Below are 19,756 nucleotides of genomic sequence, written 5' to 3' on the forward strand. Positions count from 1 at the left end.
GAAGCTTTTAGTAGAGGAAAAAGGTGTTTTACACTTAAAAGGTTTCTGGCACAAAATTTAAGTGCATTAATAGCTAATGTCTGCAAACCCCTTTCTTTTAAATGGCAGGGGAAAAAAAGGAAAACTTATTAAACCATACAAAAACCATCATTTTATTTACACAACAATTACAATCATGAACTTCTGTTTCTTGTGCTTCACACAAAATTATTACACATGTAAAACCAAATCATATTACGTAAAAAATCGTTTAAAGTACGATTGGGTAGGAAGAAAATAAATTAACTGTTTAAAAAAGTATAATAATTTAGGTAAAATAATTATTAAAAGAACCTTGATTCAGTTGCCAAGAATAAAATACAGTATCGCGAAATTTTAAATTAAAATTGTAGAAATAAAATATAAAAAAGTCTTTTGTATTTTCGCAATTTTGGCAATAATTATATTATAAAAACACTAGTAGTATGATGGCTTGGAAATATTAGGATTCCCATAATGCGCGGGTCCATATGGGTCCCTTGTTGGAAATTCGTTTAAGTCATAGTAGCCATTATTATTCTGCACCTAATTTGTTAAAATCAGTTTTAATAAATAAAGATTAAATAAATATCGTTTAAAGCCTAGGCTTAAAGACACAATAAACAACAATTATTAGGCCTAATAGGACACTGATACCTGAAGTTAAAAAAGTACTTACTGGAACCAGAAGTTGGTTTCTTGACTTGGGTCTAACATGACCATAATGCCTACTTCGTTCTTCTTCACTAGCCTTCTGCAATAATAAACGGGAAGGCGTTGCATAGATATGTTTCATGGATGGACAAGACGGTGGAGGTGGTGGTGGTAAAGCGGGTGGTGATGACGTTCCAGGTAAGCCATCATGCTGCTGCTATTTGACAATGGTAATGTCAAATACCAAAGAAAACAAGGAGATGAGCTTAATTAACTTACAATGTAGATGTTTCCCATAGCATCTGCAATATGGGCCCATCGCATACGGTCCTCCACAGATACTCTAACATGCGTCGCACCAGGGGCTGGTCCGTTCTTCTTGGAGATGGTGTAAGCCGCGTACGTTGGTGCTATAGCAGCCTTCTGTTGGTCTCGTTTCCAGCGCCGACTGTAATAAGGCATCATGTACCTTTCTCTATTTATTAAAATGTGTTAAACTTACTTCCAGACGCAAAGGCACACTAGTGTAAGTATGATGATAACCAAAGCTGCCAAGGATGCTCCCAAGGCAACTCCAAGTACTTCGCCGTCAATCTCGCATCTAGCACCAATGTAGTTCCCTCGACACTTGCATTCTCGCTTGCCGTCATTGACGACGCATTCTCCGTGGTTGCTACACATTGTTGGGGAGCATACTGAAAACCGAAGATATCATTGTTAATTATATCACACTTTATTTGGGTTATTTCTCATCCATGAGGAAATAGAAAATAGATTAGATGTGGCACTTACCAGAACATACTCGTCCGCTTTTCCAGCTTTCGTTGGGACTTTTGTCCATGAAACCAGGTTTACAAGTACAACGAAAGGAACCAAAAATGTTCTGACAGATACCATTTACGGAACAGTCATTCGCCGTCACTAGTTCACATTCGTTTAGGTCCTGCACCAAGGGACCTTGTCTTGGAGGGCTGTTGACGTACAGGTTACTGTCACCGATGTTCAAGTTGCGACTGGTAATGGCGTTGAGGATTTCTTGTTGAAGAAGCTTTTGGACAACAGGATGCTTGTTGGACTCATTCTCCTCTAGTTGAATCGTGGTATTAACCATCAGACCACCGCTGGTTGGATGAAACTTGTTGATTGTTGCCCCCATGAATGTTCGCGAGAAACTGGTGTAGCTGAACAATGAGCTTAACTGTTGATGGAAATTTTGAATTAGACTTGGTTGATTAAGTACGCATTATGTAATTACTTACGGCTAAGTTAGTTTCTTGTTCCATGATTCTGTATTCGTCTGAACTGGTGTCCAAGTAATTTTTGTTAAAGCTAATTGGTCGATCTGCAATGCGGTCAATCTTGATGGCCATGGATACGGATACCACAGCTAATATTGATATTTATTTTAATATATAAACATAGTTTTCCTGTTTGGATTATTTATAACTGTGAACATGTGACTTACGGGTGCATGGTCCTCTCGGTATGGTTCTAGCCAACCCAGGTCTACAATGACAGGAACTGACACCTAACTCCGTGACGCATCTCTCGTTCAGTGCCACGTCACAAGTTGAATCATCTCCCACGATACAAGTATCGATTCTAAACATGTCAATGATGAATATTAGTTAGCAAGAAATAATATTAAAAATGTAGTCTATCAAAACGCACCTGACTAAAGGTGGGTGTGGTCTGGGTCTAATCGGTGGACGATTAAAGGGTGGGGTTTGCGGTTTTCGATTGGGTGGTGGCGATAGTCTCGGAGGAGGTGGTCTATTCTGTTCCGGGAAGCCTTGTGGCCGACTGGACAAAGGTGGTCCACCGGGATAGCCTGGTCTTCCTGGATAACTACCATTTTTCGGTGGTAATCCACCCGCACCTGGTGGTTTCCTCACTCCACCGACCCCAAATTCCCCAGGTCTACCAGGTCTATTAGGGTACGCACCAACAAAAGGTCTCACATCCTCAATTTCAACTGGAACGACATATGGACGACCAGTTGGCGATTGAGGATTTGAATTATAACTCTTGTTCAATGGCTTGTACATAGTTCCTGTCCCAATCAGCGTTGCCACATCTTCTTCGGTAGAACCGACGGTTTTGGTTGACGTAGTAGTTGGTTGCGCTACTGTTTTGGTCGGTTGTATACTACCGGGTGCCCGAACAGGTTCGGTGTCAAGAGGCTTACCGTAAACTATGTCGGTAGCTCCGAAAGCGACGGCCGTACTAGAAAAGTCCTGGGTTGTAGATGATTGTGTCTCCTCCGAAATAGGTGTTGAAATAATTTCGATTTCGGTTTTGGTAATGGTCGGGGTTGGTGTGGTAGCGGTTTCAGAGGACTCTATGGGTGTGGTTTTAACCACTGCCATGATTGGAGTTGTAAAGATGCGTATCCTCACCGAAGATTTTGGAACGACCGACGGTGGTTGAGCGTGAGTTGGTTCATTAACTTCCACAAACACTTTGGTTAAAGCTACGGACTCGGGAATCGTTGTACTAGGAGCACTAGATATATCAGGTAATGGAGTTGTAGTAGTATAAGTGGAGGAAGGAGACACAACCAAAGAACTTTTCAGCAGAGGCGCGGATATCTCGCTGTATTCTATGGTAGTGTCCGACTCAACCATGGGTGTAGGGTTTAGTCCATCTTGGGCTGGTTGGGGCGTAATTGACGCAGACGTGACAGCGAACAAGGCGGGTCCTCGATCATTCACTCTTTTCGTTGACACGCGTCTGTTTCCGGTTACCGAAGGTCGCAACCTGAAACCGGCCGGCGGTCTCGAGACCCGTACGTTACCACCTAGCAACTGCACGATACCCGTTATGATCTCGTCTATAGATGGGTTATTTTTCCTGGTTGTACCATCACTAGTGTCATTAACACCCGCGTTATTTGAGGGTGATTCAGTACCCGGAGACGGCGTCGGAGTTTCGTCGTTAAGGGGTATGGTAGAAAACTCCTCTTCAATGTTCCTTTGAACCCGATTGAGTAAAATGCCTAAAAAGCGTCTCTGATCCCGCGTCATGGACATGGTAGCTGACGTCACGGCCTCAGCTTCGCGGAATAGTCTTTCGGCTTTGACTGTCCGATCACGAAAGTCCCTACTTTTACCCAACCGCTCGCAAGGTCCACCTTCGCACAACGTTTCGTTCAACCAACTAGGGTCAGTTATCAACGCATTCTCGTCATACACCATAGCATTTTCACCCGAAATTAATTTAAGTAAGTTTATAATAACTGGTAGTCTCTCCATTAAGTCCTCTTTGGATATTTTAGGCTTATTTACATTAGGATTGTCTGTCGCGAAAGCGCGGTCTATGAGGGCTCGTACGTTAACGGGCACCCTCGATAGAGTCTCATAGTCAGGGTAATCATCACCCCTTGACGATAACAATAATCCGGTGTTAGGTGTCGTTGCACCATAGGAAACAATGCCTCCATTTATGGCAAGGATGTCCTGAGCTTTGTAATTGGATTCACTCAAGTCACGAGAAGGAAAACCAAGACCAGCTGTTGAAAAAAGAAAAGATATTTTGGAAAATGGCTAAAGTAGATTTAAATGAAGTGAAGAATGAGAAACATAAGAATAAATAAATAAATGAATTGATAACTTCAAATTTATGGTTTTTCAAAAGTCCTTGGCGATATTTAAATGGTTAGAAATTAACCATGCGTGCAATAATTTCGTTTAATTAATTTTGATCGCTCGGCACGCGCGTTTCCTCTAATGGGTTCTTTCTTCCGGTTTCTATCCTAGTTTAGAGGGAAATAAAGGTATTTCTAGGTCGTGTTGCTTATTAAGTACACATGGACAAGGATTTAAAATGTAATTTGAAAAAAAAAAGAACATGGAAAATATTCGTGTTTTCATTCCGTAAATAGTGGAGAAATATTGCAATTATTGAAAACAAATTAATTAAGTTTAATTAATATATTTGTACCGTCGTGAAGTCAGTGTCGGTTTCGCGGTTGACTATATATTACATCATAGGTTTATAAGATATGTTTCATCCATAAGTATGACACTGACTATACTTCGTAATGCTAGAGACAGCTCGAGCTAGTTCGAGAACGACAAGCGAGAATTGACTACACTCGGTGGTTAATTTTGCAGTCCATCTTCCTATTCAGTCTGTACTTAGCCTTTGACAGCGCCTCACCAGGCGTCGCTTTACCTCGAATCTATGACCTACGTCACTTCATGACAAGCTCCAGTTTGTAACCAGTGACAAACTTATGGAACATATCTTATGAACTTATGATTACATTACATTAACAGCGCCTTGAAACGAACAGAAATAAATGTAATGATTTATACCATACATTTCAGTCCCTATTCGGTTTTATCATAAATCCCAGGCAGAATTTCCTGTCTTAAAGTATAAGCTAAGCGTCAAGGCCTAACCCATCATTTGGCAAAAGATGACTCAATCTTTATTTATTTAAATACAGAAATTATATAATAATCTAAAGACCTGTCCAAAAACCCCATAAAGCTTAAAAAGCCTTTAGACTCTGTGACCGTCTTGACCCATTTAGGCCAAGCCACCCACCAACAAGAATCAAGGATTTCAGGTACAGAAAAAAAGTTTTAAATAAAACTTATTCTCTTATTCATACATACCTGTACACCCAACGCGCCTGTATGACTGTTCATTACATTGCAACTAATTTTAACACGGTGTTAAACTATAAGAAACACCTTCTGGTCTACTGACAAGATAGTTTCGTTAAATTTTTAGGGCGTACCTATTATACGCAAAAAGCTAAACCATAGACCCGTTGAATAATGGGTTAAAAAAAACGTACGTAACTGATATTGTGACGTAAAACAAAATATGGTTTCTTTGGTTTTACGCTTCTATTGTAAGTAAAAATGCTTAGAAAAACCAGTACGTCCATCATAATTTATAAGATATGTTCCATAAGTATGAGACTACCTATACTTCGTAACGCTAGAGACTTACCAAGAAGTGATAGCTAGTTTATTAGGGAGAAGGTATAAGATGCCTAAGTATTCGCGCGCCATAGTCCCAGTCCGCCTTTCAAAATACAAGGGGGGACGTAAAAGGAGTCTGGGCTATTTCGCCTCTCCTCAATCGGAAAATACGTAATTTTCGTGATACGCGTCGCGCTGACGTGAGTTTTCAAGAACCAATGAGATGCTGGTTGTAATTTAGAGGCGGGTATTAACTCCGAACCTACGTTTGGACTGGAGATAAAGCTGGAAATGTGGCGAATTTATACCTACCCCCTAATAAACTAGATATCACTTCTTGCTTACTGAGAGCTAATTCGAGAACGACAAGCGAGAATTGACTCCACTCGTCCATCTTCCTATTTAGTTTGTACAAAGCCTTTGACAACGCCTCACCAGGCCTCCCTCGCTTTACCTCGAATCTATGACCTACCTCACTCACTCACTTCATGTCAAGCTCCAGTTTGTAACCAGTGACAAACTTATGGAACATATCTTATGAACTTATGGTCCATGGGTTACAGTGTATGGAGACACCAAAAGAGCTGGGCTTCAATTAAAGGGGCTGTCCGACCCCCTCTCCTTTTTTACCCACCCGCTATGTTAAGCTCTATGAGGAAGATGGTCGTTTGTCCCACTGTCCGAACAGCCCCTTTAAGAAGGCTCCTCTACATGGTGGAGGATTTCATGAAGTAGAAGGCTAGTGGGGGAGTAGAGGTGATTGGGCAAGCGGATGTCTGACGTTAGTAGGAGGGGTTTTGTCTGTACTGCTTTGTCTCTATTGCTCGAAGTATTAGGTAGATGAAAAGGAAAAGACCCTTGTTTTTTGGATCACTGATTTCTGTCTGCTTGTGTTAATGGATATTTCAGTAGACCCATTCTTATGTAGGAAAATTCGGAAAAGTTAAAGATCGATTTAAACAATGCTGATTTTACAAAAAAGAACCTTTCACTGGAACCATAACTAAATCATCGATTTCACGGATACGAAGTATAATGGAATCCAAGCGAATAACTTCCAAGGAGACAGACCCAACTTGGGATAGATAGAAATTATAAACCCGGTTTCAGATTTCAATTGACATTTTCTTGAATTTTCGAAGATTTAATTAAAGTACGACTAGAATTTCAAGATTTAATCGAAGAGTGGGTCATAAAAAGATTTGTACCTTCCCTGGCGCATTGATTATTTCATAAGTTTATAAGATATGTTCCATAAGTATGTCACTACCCATACTAATGTTAGAGGCTTAATGAGAGCTAGTTCAAGAACGACGTGAGAATTGACTACACTCGGTTTTGCAGTCCATCCTCCTCTTTAGTCTCTACTAAGCCTTTGACAGCGCCTCACTAGGCGTCGCTTTACGAGAATCAATGACGTTTCACCTACGTCACTTCATGACAAGCTCTCATTAACGACTGACACACTTATGGAACATATCTTATAAACTTATGTTATTTTTTATTAAATCTAATTAACCTGATTAAATCCAACTATGCGAATATTTGATCGCCCAAATTAGCTAGTTCACTTTGAATCAGTACTTGACTAAGATAGTACAACTTTCACATGTACTAAAGTTAAAAATTAAAGAAGAAAATTTGCAAAACATTTGCACCAAAAATAGGTACATCAATCATGACAAATCTAACCCAAAAACAAAACTATTTATTTATGTTCAAATCATAAACCTCATTCTTATTATAAACATAATTAACAAGTCACTAAATTAATTTTATAATTTACCCAAATATCTTAAAACCGAATCAACACAGAAACAAAACAAAACATATTTAAATTAGTATTAAATTAAATTTGCATTAAAATTTGATGGTGGTATGCTAATAAGGACAGAAATATCTATTAGAGCATCAGAAACCAAAATAAACATCACGAATCTAGATATTTATATATATTATATTTTTTTAAATAAATTTTTTTACAAAACCATTTAAATTAAATATTTCCTCAAAAGTACTCGTGTGTGTTTTGTATGATTTCCTTTCTTATTTTTTTTCTCCGTTAACAAGACATTTAGCGATGTTAACTTAAACTTATATAGAACAGCGTTACACTTTTAGCTGCGGTATAGTTGTTATCATAAGTTCATAAGATATGTTCCATAAGTATGGCACTTCCTAAGTATACTTCGTAATGCTAGAGACTTACAGCTCGAGATAACTAGTTCGAGAACGACAAGCGAGAATTGAAGTCCTACACTCGGTGGTTAATTTTGCAGGACTTCCATCTAGGTCCTATTTAGTCTGTACTAAGCCTTTGACAGCGCCAAAGTAACCAGGCCTCCCTCGCTTTACCTCGAATCTATGACCTACCTCAATCACTTCATGACAAGCTCCAGTTTGAAACCATTGACAAACTTATGGATGGAACATATATTATGAACTTATGCTGTTGTTCAAGGGGGAAGCTGTATGATTCCGTGCAGAACAAGAGAAAATTGATAATAAAAGGCATGTTTTTATTTAATCTCGACCTCGATGCTACTTGGGATGAATCGGATTATGACTAGAAATATTGTAGAAATCCCAAATTTTGGCGCGCGAACTATTTAACTACCGCCGGGAGAAAACGATTAAGGTTGCATTTTTAATAGTTTACCTGCAGATTATAATCGTTTACATACAACAATGGATTAACTTTTCCTCAAACTTCACCTACTTTTTTTTATTGTTTTTCGTATTTCTTTGGGTTCTTTTTTTATCAAATTATAGTATTTGGTCCTTTCTAATTTACTTTGTTCAATAATTATGACATTTATTACATTTTGTTATGTTACATCCTCACTATAAGAGAGTTCAGCCATCTAAATAATGCGCCTCGATCTAATAAAGAAGGTCGCTAGTATGACAGAATTAATATTGTACCATAAGTTCATAAGATATGTTCCATAGGTTTGTCACTGGTTACAAACTGGAGTTTTTCATGACGTGATCTATACGATAGGTCATAGATTCGAGGTAAAGCGATGCCTGGTGAGGCGCTTACGCGTTGTCATAGGCTTGGTACAGACTAAATAGGAAGATAGACTGCAAAACAGTGTAATCAATTCTCGCGTAGCTCTCGAAGTAGGTCTCAGTAAGTCTCTTGCATTACGAAGTATAGGTAGTGTCATACTTATGGAAAATACCTTATAAACTTATGGAGAAATTGCTTCCCAAACCAACTTAAAGTGGGTTTGGATTGGGCTAACTTCTATTTTTAAGGGATATTTCACCTGATATGAGATTAGTCCTAGGGGTTTTTTTTTCACTAATAAAACCATCTTCGTAAAGTTTGAACCAAAACTGTTGAAATCGCTTCGAACTGCTAATGAAGAGGATTTCAAAGATAGTTGACCAAACCAATTCTGAACCGACACCCTTGCAAGCGTAAACAAACTGAACATAGCTTTATGCAGCCTAAACTGTAACTCTCATTAACGAATTAGTCCAAGAAAAACACTGACATTTTTAATTTCACGTCATCAACTTCTTAATAATATGAAATAAATATTTTCTGTTTTTGCAAATTTGAGAAGCTATCAAATAACTCAAAGCCTCTTTATATAATAAAAGATTTGTGTTAAAGATATTTAGGTCGGGTTACTTTTTTAACAAAGCCACACCACCATTTATAAAATAAAATAGCCTTCACTTCAGAATATTCACTCTCCGAATCGGACATCCTTAAGAATGCCATTCCTCCCTTAATACAAGAATATTCTTTCAATCCACCCCTATCCAGTATGTCTTCTCTTTTGGTTCCGCATGGCTGCCAGACTCTTCAACTTTTGAATCTTTTGATTGTTCTAACGTTAGTGTAGTGTACAGGTATCGAGTCAGGGTGGGAACGACCACTGAAGATGAAACGGCACTGCTCATTACTTTTATCATAGACAAGAACAGTGTCAAAGGTAGATTAATGCCTTATCGCTATATCATTCGAAAGACTTTTCTGTTATGTTAAGTCTGCACGGCTAATTTAAAGTTTCAAAAAATACCTCGACACTCCCTTATGCTTATATAAGTGTCACGTCACGTGGCATTTCATCAAGTGGTACACAATAACAATAATACCTAAACTTTACCTAAGAAATATAATCTTTTATTTACAAAACTTGGAACAATTTAAGGTGTTTTCAACTAATAGGATCATAAGGGAACAGTTTCGAAAGGACCTTTGTAACATGAAGAAAAACATGTCAATTATCGTATACCTGATTTCAAAAAACTTTATAACATGAAGAAAAACATGTCAGTTACCGTATACCTGATTTCAAAAAACTTTATAACATGAAGTAAAATATTTTACGTGTCTATTACCGTTTTCCTGATTTCAAAAACCTCATGACATGAAGTAAAATATTTTACTTGTCTATTATCGTTTTCCTGATATCAAAAACATCATAACACGAAGAAAAACATGTTAATATACTATATTCCTGATTTCATAAACCTCAACATGAAGAAAACATGCCAATTAGAATATTACCGATTTCAAAAACATCCCTAACATGTATAAAGTAAAACAATCAGTTAAACCTGACGTCAGTTATACTTGGTTTACTTTATATTTACTTCAAACTTAGTCATAAGCTTCGAGGTTCACTTAAAATGTTCCTGATTTCATATACTATACATAATACGAAGAAAAGCATTCAATTTAACCTGACATCAAGTCGTCAGTTATAAATAACTGACATTATATTAGCTTCAAGGTTCTCTTAACACTTTCCTGATTTCAAAAATTTAGTAAATCATCCATCTATCACCAGAAGTCAATTATCCTTAGCTGACAAAATATATTTACTTCCAAGCTATAAGCTTCGAGAATCTATATCCTAATCTCACAAACTTCAAAAAAATATTTAAAACTCTTGTGTTATTTTTAAACCGATGGTATCATATCTTTAATTATAGAATAATTTATCTTCCGTTTAAATGACGTAGTAATTTAACTGTTATATTTCACTACTTTTCCTTCTAAATGAGGGTGAAATACCTGCAGGATATCTACACAGCGAAACAAAAAAATATTATAAACAAAAAACATCGCAAGTGGGTTAAGTATTTCAAGCAATAAGATGAGATGAATCACTAAAAAAATTACCACCCGGATTAAGCATAAATGCAAGAAAAACAAGTTGGGAAAGCCAAAATATTACCTCTCCGAGTGGAGATGACTATCACTACCCCTTAAACAACCTAAATATATGCATCTATCGCTTTTTTTAATTCTTTGCAAGTGCAGGAATTCAATTTTAAAATAGTCAATTGTTCAAGCCTTTTGAATATCTCTCAATTGCTGGGGAAACTCTACTCTCTTGCTATACCTCAACCGTATTCTTAGTCTACCAGTATGATTTGTAACATTTGTCCATATCAAAGCTGAATCATACATCGCCACACAAAAAGCAAATGTCCCCAAAACATGGAAGCCACAACCCAATCACACATAAGCTAGGCTCGTACTTGTTCATCGCTTTCGATGATTTCACTAATATTAGCATTAACATTTTGTACATTATTGGGTTCCTTATTAATAGATATGCCTACGCCTACAGTACTTTCAATAGAACATTTATTTAATGCATTATCTTTCGTACAATCATGGCCAACTGGCCTCGTGGTAGGACCAACATTTTGCGTGCTAGAACCTGTTCCAGAAACAGCCTTTTTTCCGCGGCTAACGCTCTTCTCCTTTCATTTTCTCGTTTCCTAAATTCAGGATCTGACCTTTTTGCCCTCATTCTTTCCCTTGCCTTTCGTTTTCTGATTTCCTCTTTACTTAAATTATTATCTTCCTCCATTTACTTATTAATCAGTTAAATACTCACAAAGGTTAGCAAAATCAATCTCCTTAAATACTCACACAGGTTGGCAAAATCAATCTCCTTCAGTAATACCAAGAAGGAATTTACTATAAGAAGGCCTAAAAAGACGTCCGGTGTGCGCGTGATAGTCGACAATCCCCCCTCATGGGTGGGGGGAGGCTGGAAACCAGGGCGGGACTAAATATTTTATCTTACTCTATATTTTCCACCAGCTATCTCTTTTAACTTTTCGTTAAGCCTTGGTTTGGTTTTTGGAACTGACGAAATTATAAGTACAGTACACTTGATTCGATTTAGAAACAATTATAGAACGAACGATTTTCACGTAGAGACACGTATTCAAAATCTATTAAGTAAGGTTCAAAACCTTTAACTAACTTGTTAATGGCAATTAAAAACCATTCTCGTACCGTTTCTACACCGCTGGGCCCTGGCATCCTTCATTTTCTGTTTACTTTGCTCGAGGTTTTTTTTCTCTATTCGGAATACGTCAATCGCGTCTGTATGACCTATCTCCACGGGATCCAATAGGAAAGCGCGGAGCAATGACGGGCATGAAAGGGGTGGGGCTTATTTGTCCGCTGACACCGGCGTAAGAGTAGAAGCGTAAAATCTAGTGACTTAGGCATTCTTATAGTACATTTATTCTTGGTAATACGTAAGGCTTAATTATATTATTTGCCGAACAAAATTAATCGAGCAAATTTAACACTTAACTTCTTCCTTCGAAATTCTATCAAAGAATGAATCAACTGTTTAAAAAAAGGTTTTTTTCGCGAATAGGGCGCTATCATACCAACAGCAATTCCGTCATATTTAAAAAATATACATTGCCAACACTTTTTTCAAATAAAGAATGATAAAAGTGCGTAAAAAAAGGTGTTTCACAAATAGGCCTAGGGGGCGTATAAACTAAACAGCAACAACGCTCTACAGCTACACTAATCTTACACAAACAAGGAGTACTATAAACCCACTACTGGAAGCGGTATTTTTATTCAAACGTAAAACAATTTCGCTTAAGCTTAACATCTCTAGACATCGGTAAAAATGTCTCTATCACTCCTAGACATTATAACTCAAATTCATCTGATTATGTTTTAACAAGGTTAAATCTAACTGGGAGTAAGATGAAAGGAGTAGAAGCTTATCTGTCTAAGGAAATATGAAATTTTATCTTAACAGTTCGTTAAATCATAAGTTTATAACGAAAAAACGCGGAAGGGGAAAACGAGCAGACTACTGCGATTTTTGGGGGTAGAAAGTTAAGAGCGCCATCTGTCGTCCGTGCCAAAGTTGAACTTCCACTCGAAACGCAATGAGAAAGTGGATAAAATAATGCCATCAGCTATTTAACTGCGTCGATATATTTAACGACTTGACCCATGACATGCCCATAACACTGGCTTCTATGAATCCTATTTATTCTTGGATGCTAGGAAACTTGGTAGACGTAACAGTCTGTACCAAGTACCCAAGCATCCTTCAATAAACGCCTGGCAACATTGTGGTACGCATGGTACAACTAAAAAATAGGATGTGTATCTATCTTTCCAGTCACTCCAAGTCGTTAAGCCCTCATTACAGAGGATTTGAAACACTATCGTAATTCCAAGTGTCTCGAATCTCTAAGTTCCTGTCCATTATGAACAGTGCTGAGAGAATGATACATCAGAAAGAGCCATTGAAATCGAATTGCCGAAAATATTATCCATATTTTCATTTCATATAACAGAGAGAGAGGAGCTTCTCATTTTGGTTGTTGTTCTCAAAAATATATCGCAATGCACGGGCCTAGATAGATACAGGAGGCAATGTAGGAAATATAACGCAATGCACGGGCCTAAAAAGATATAAGAGACAATGTACGAAATATAACGCAATGCACGGGCCTAGAAAGATATAGGAGGCAATGATTTAACGACTTCGGTACTTGGGTTTATCTTTAATATTTAAATAAATATAATTATTTTTAATTATTTTAATCGCCAGTAAATAACTTTAAAAATAGTTAAATCGTTTAAAATAAAGTTGTTCCTATTATCTTTCGAAACTTTGCTAATATTGACGTTAAAAGTGAAGGGTACCCCTCTTGCCCGCTTTTTTCAAATTTTGGGGTATATATACGTTTCGTTTCCATTATAATAATAGATAAAAACGCATTCGCGTGAACCTTTGGTGGAAGCCCTGCCATTGGGAGGCTAGACGTTTCTCGTAACCCTAGCCGATCGCCGCGTATATCTTAAAACCAAATAATAGATAAAAACGCATTTGCGTGAACCGATGGTGGAAGCCCTGCCATTGGGAGGCTAGACGTTTCTCGTAACCCTAGCCGATCGCCGCGTATATCTTGAAACCAAACGATGACGGAGGAAAAGAAGCCAGAATGTACTGACTGGCGTCCATGTGGAATGGACAAAAGACCTGAAGATGGTGGTGCATTGAAGCTGGTGTCAATGTGGAATTGACGAAGAACAGAAGATGGTGGTGCATAGAAGCTGGTGTCAATGTGGAATTGACGAAGGACAGAAGATGGTGGTGCATAGAAGCTGGTGTCAAGGTGAAATTGACGAAGAACAGAAGATGGTGGTGCTTGGAAGCTAGCAAATACAGACTAGTGTCCATGTGGGATGGACAAAGACTAGCAGATTGTGGTCCTTAGAAGCCATATTAAAGACTAGTGTTGGTAGATGAATGGCCAAATTTCCGTGAACCGCGAACGCGTTCCGGATATCGGGTATTTGTTTGCTCCGATACGCAAACTGCGAACGCGGTCACGTGGGGTCTGACAGACACACAGACACACAGACACACACACAGACAGACAGACACGGCCGGTGTAATACCTCTCCGTGACATACGTCACTCGGAGAGGTAAAAACTACACGCGGTTTTAAATTAGCCCTATTTGGGAAACTAACACAAATAATTTCACTGCCTATCATGATTTAGGTTTCGCTTTTGATGCAATATTCAACGGAAAATTTTATTTAAGTGGTTTTCCCCTACGAAGGTGAAATGATGACGTAGAATAGAGTTGATAAAGGGGTAAGAAGGAACAAAGACGATAGATAAGGCTTCAACGTTACCAGTCCACTAAATTTGGATGGTCCGTATTGTTTCAATTGAAGCTATATCTTAATTTAACACTTTGTTGTTCACATATACTGAGGCTGAAAACAAGGTGGTCAAACACAAGACTCTTTTACAAACAACACTCTATATTGAAAGCATGTGACTTTAGGTCTATTTGGATATTATCTTCTCCAAAATAAACACTTAAAATCGACATTAACTAATACATTCAATTTAGTTTATTACAATGAAACTGCTTTTTGCCACAAATAGCTAATTCATTCTTTCTATCATAAGTTTATAAGATACATTCCATAAGTATGACAATACCTATACAAGTTCGTAATGCTAGAGACAGCCCGAGCTAGTTCGAGAACGACAAGCGAGAATTGAAGTCCTACACTCGGTGGTTAATTTTGCAGGACTTCCATCTTGTTATTTAGTCTGTACTAAGCCTTTGACAGCGCCTCACCAGGCGTCGCTTTACCTCGAATCTATGACCTACCTCATTCACTTCATGACAAGCTCCAGTTTGTAACCAGAGACAAACTTATGGAAGGAACATATCTCATGAACTTATGCTTCTATTCTAATCCAATACTTTCTTAAAAGTCTGTTAAAAGCAATTAAAAAACGTTTCGAACTAAAAAAACTGGTTCGAAATCGTGCTTAATTGTTGCCTATAAGAACTAAAAAGCACTGAACTACTTCATAAAAGTAATTGTATCTATACATAAATCCCGACAATGGGAATGGCTATTAAAAATCTTCAAGCATTAAAAAAAAACTATACTGTATAATTTAAAAACGTATGTATTTAATTCGGCTATGCAGAATACGCAGCGTAACCTCTAAATTCTAAATAAAGAAACAACTATAAGTGTATTCTTATATCCATGCGGAAGTCATAATTGGATAGAAACTAAAAAAGATTTTGTGGGAGGTGTTTCCAATCCTAACTGAACGCGGTGGATGGATCAAGTATTCAAGTTCTTTCCTGGGTCGGGACCTTTAAAAAAGAATCGACACTGAAATTTGTCTATGAAGGAACGGATCTGAGTTTGTGTTGCTTACATAAATACGTGAGATAATCTGGGACTGGGCCGAACTTGAAAGTTCTTTAACCGTCCTTAACATTTATAACAACGCCTACCCGATATGCCCACTCCACTAATGAAGAAGAGTTTGTAACCGCTATGGGTATCCTAGCTGTCATAACGGATAACGGGAATTCGGGTGCCCACGCCTAGGGAATCTAGCATGGAGATTGAAAGGAAGTCTGGGCCAAGGGGCTAAAAGGGAAAATTTTTGCGCCCAAACTAGCTAGGAACAGTTATTTTGGAGGTAGACGCCAATGACCCCGGGTTGATATCGAAGTAAGGGGTAGATAACTTGGATCTCAGTGCAGGGCTAAATATTTTCAAATTATTTAACATTTAAATTGATGAAAATTAAGGGTTTATACATGGATAAATAATGCAAGCTCCGTTTGTTCGATTTCTAATTTTTAACCTTCATTGGGGCATTCTACTTTTGGGTTCTTTTCTGACATAAAAGGTTGAGCTCGATAATGACGTAGAAATTTAGGAAAAACCTTTGCAATTTCTCAGAATCTTGTGAATTTCCCTCAAATGATTGTTGAAAAGCAAGTCTGATTTTTAGATCTTATATTTAGAGCATAAGTTTATACGATAAGTTCCATAAGTATGACACTACCTATGCTTCGTAATGCTAGAGACTTACAGCTCGAGCTAGTTCGAGAACGACAAGCGAGAATTGAAGTACTACACTCGGTGGTTAATTTTGCATTCCAACTTCTCCTATTTAGTATGTACTAAGCCTTTGACAGCGCCTCACCAAGCGTGGCTTTACCTCGAATCTATGACCTACGTCACTTCATGACAAGCTCCAGTTTATAACCAGTGACAGACTTATGGTAGGGAACATTCTTATGAACTTATGTCTAGAGGATACTCGTTTTCGTACAAGATTTCAATGAATTTCTGCGAACTCTCAAAACTGTAAACGCACCGATATATGTATATATACAGTTACTAAGTGTGAATGACACTATGAAATGTTTTCACTGTGTTCCAAATCACGATTAGTCCGTTACACCTACAACACGCCTTACTTCCTATCCCTACGATTGCACTTTAAGTCACTCACTATAAAGTAAAATTTAAATCTTTGCAAAATAAAATCCAAAACTGTTCAATTCTTTGTGTTAGATATTAGTTCGTGACGATATCATTGACGGTAAAAAAATACTTATAGAAGAACCACGAGTACATCTCTACAAAAGTCATTTGTTTCGGTGAAAAAAAAAACCGTCAACTTTTGATATTCTTCAAAACTAAAACTTGAAAAAAAAATTATTTTATAACGGCTCGGAGCATGGGCCAAGAGCAACGCTTTGGGGGTAAATGACCTAAAGGTAGTAAATACGGGATATACCCGGTAACGTGTAATCTAAAGTACTTTCTTCAGATAAACCAATACCAAACCTGAATAGACAGACTGTATTTCTAATTACCCGCCTAGTAGAGTTGTTTTTTTTAACACACTTCATTAGAATCATCATAAGTTTATACGCTATGTTCCATAAGTATGATACTACCTACACTTCGTAATACTAGAGAATTACAGCTCGAGTTAGTTCGAGAACGACAAGCGCGAATTGAAGTCCTACACTCGGTGGTTAATTTTGCAGGACTTCCATCTAGGTCCTATTTAGTCTGTGCTAAGCCTTTGACAGCGCCCCAGTCACCAGGCGTCGCTTTCCTCGAATCTATGACCTACCTCCATCACTTCATGACAAGCTCCAGTTTGAAACCAGTGACAAACTTATGGAAGGAACACATCTTATGAACTTATGGAATAATCGCATCACTATACCGGTCCTAATGTTAGTTTATATTATGGGCAAAGCTGCGGTAATATAGGTATGTACAGAGAGGGATATGGAACTCAGACCTTTGGTGTCAACTCCCAATCCGTTTGCGCCTAAGTTTGTTTTTCCTAGTTAAGAATTCCGAGAACGAACAGGGTGTTGCTCTAAAACTTAGCTCAAGTCTGAAAGTTTTTATTAAATACAGGCAGGCAGAAGGCGATTCGATGAAGTAGTATCATTTATACAGTGCTCTATGGGGAAACAGCAAAAGGGGCGGGGCTTCAGACGTCTCCTCGCATATATATATGTGTACACTGAAGTGGATTTTATGAAGTAGTGGGAGAGTAAAGAAACTTGCTAACAGATATTATACATTAAAGTACAATCCAAACCTTAGAAGGATTAGAGTTTAACATGGAAATTTACCCTTTCTAAGGCTGGACTCTACTAGATCTCTGTATCACTCCGTTCATAAATGTCTTTAGTCAGAGACGTTTAAACTTCAAATGATTTACTCCTGACACTGGTACCCTTCTTTCTGTAGTTTCTACAGTTTCCAAATCATTAGCGCAGCAGGTTCAAAAGCGCAATAGGTTAAATTTGATATTTTTTTGATAAAAGAAGTAAACTTGAAAAGAAATCTGGAATAAACTTTGGTCGGGAAAAGAAACTGGTTCAAGTGTTACAGTGTCATACTTTACGAGCTTAATTTAAAGAATTAGGAACTTAGAAGGTCTTGAACCGGATATGGGACGGATAATCAAGTAAAATAAATGTTATTTTTGAGGTTCGAGGGTATCTTGAAGCGATCAATATTACGTGGTATTCATTAACAAATTAACTTTAATATTTATCGGGATTGGGGGTGGGGTACGATAATCGCGATTCAGGGAGCGTATTGTAGCAGGATTTGAAATGACTCATTTTGAAGGGATCATAAAATACCTTTGACTTCCCGAGGCTCTAATTATTTCGCGTATAGGGAATAGGTTACCAGTCCTTTTAAAAGATTAATTGTTATTTGATGATTAAAAAGAAACACTGGCTTCTGAACACGAAATTGTTAAGCCTATTTAGACCGGTAGATAAAATAATTAGGCTTAGTGTAAGTCTAGCTTTCTAAGATTTCAGGATTAACTTTGGCATGCCGTACGAATGTATTTTCAAGAATACATGGGTTTCAAACAATGGAGCCTTCGTTACCCTATTAATTCTCACCATCTTGAATGGTTTCTAATGCTACCGATAAAAATACCTATAATGGATTTAATTAGCCCTTTAAAACCAGCCACGAACCTTAAATCATGAGGCGCAAAAAGGGTAATGACGTTATATACGATTGCCGCTATCGATGACCTCAACCAAGCGTACTTAAAAACCCCCAATCATAGAACGCTTTCTTTTACGTACCTTGATGATAACTCCAAGCTTGGGTCAGCAACACCATGAGGAGTAGCCACCACAAACTGATACGCGATGCCTTTAATCTCATTGTATCGTATCACCTGGTCATTTTAGGCGCGAAACACACACTTGTTTTAACCAATAATAATCGCATTTAATCACAGCCGCACCAAAACCTAAGCCTAATATTCAAATACACAGCGGTGGTACCGAAGACGAAACATTTATTTTCTTTGAGATTTTTAACTTCGGAAAGTATCCATGGGTATAGCGATACCGTTTCGTCAGAGACGCAAAACTAGTATGCAAGAAGCGCGAGAAAAAAACTTGCGCCGTCAGAAAACAGGTTCAACTTCGAAGTTCGAGCGAAGCCATTTCTTTTCTTTATTATTGCGTCTGCTTTTTTTTCATCCTGGCTAGAACCCCCTTCATTACACCCCCTCCCGCTCCCAAAGGGAAGCTTTCTGGTCTATGATTTTGGTGTAATCCCCTTGGCCCTGGGGGGAGGAGAGGCATTTCGAGTCTACGGGAGTTGAATGGCATTTTATTTCGAGGTGCTAATCACTCGACACAATCACGAAAGTAAACCTTTATCGGGAAAACATAGTTCTAAGCAACACAGGGAATCCTGGTGGTGACGCGATGAAAGCAGGTAATAAATTGGCCCAAATCTTGCGCCAGGTCCGTCGAAGGAGGGGTCACTTTTCCCTGGGCTCGTACCTTCTAGGGGTTCGGACGAGTTCGGACCACCGTCCATGTAAGGTATTTGATTTTTTAAAGCAAGTCTCGGCTGTGGTTTAGTTTAAAGAAATGCCACTAGATGATCCCATAGTCGAGGGGTGGAGTTAGTTGTCAGATCCTCTAAGCTTGACCAAGGGCTTGGTTTAGGTTAGCTAAGC

At 38.1% G+C, this 19,756-nt stretch overlaps 1 protein-coding gene across 1 annotated transcript; it reads right to left on the minus strand.

Moving 5' to 3' along the window:
* Positions 1 to 125: 125 nt before the first annotated feature.
* LOC149690329 (uncharacterized) lies at positions 126 to 19,223 on the minus strand. Its single transcript, XM_089869838.1, has 9 exons — positions 18,864 to 19,223; positions 2,344 to 4,183; positions 2,138 to 2,274; positions 1,932 to 2,059; positions 1,465 to 1,870; positions 1,175 to 1,367; positions 952 to 1,120; positions 698 to 889; positions 126 to 564 (listed from the first exon to the last, which is right to left on the minus strand). The coding sequence occupies exons 1-9, from the start codon at positions 18,943 to 18,945 to the stop codon at positions 457 to 459; spliced, it is 3,255 nt and encodes a 1,084-aa protein (XP_089725964.1). The 5' UTR covers positions 18,946 to 19,223; the 3' UTR covers positions 126 to 456.
* Positions 19,224 to 19,756: the final 533 nt, after the last annotated feature.

The sequence above is a fragment of the Phalangium opilio genome, unplaced genomic scaffold (genome assembly GCF_054372755.1).
Source record: "Phalangium opilio isolate 3A_F unplaced genomic scaffold, DU_Popi_V2 ptg000031l_1, whole genome shotgun sequence".
Classification (NCBI taxonomy): Eukaryota; Metazoa; Arthropoda; class Arachnida; order Opiliones; family Phalangiidae; genus Phalangium; species Phalangium opilio.

What these genes read in the sequence shown, in the direction of transcription:
- LOC149690329 (XM_089869838.1), bottom strand. Translation starts at nt 18,945, where the DNA reads ATGAGATTAAAGGCATCGCGTATCAGTTTGTGGTGGCTACTCCTCATG. An exon ending in GTGTGCCTTTGCGTCTGGAA is followed by an intron (nt 1,121 to 1,174) that starts GTAAGTTTAACA and finishes GCCTTATTACAG; the next exon opens with TCGGCGCTGGAAACGAGACC. An exon ending in CTATGGGAAACATCTACATT is followed by an intron (nt 890 to 951) that starts GTAAGTTAATTA and finishes ATTGTCAAATAG; the next exon opens with CAGCAGCATGATGGCTTACC.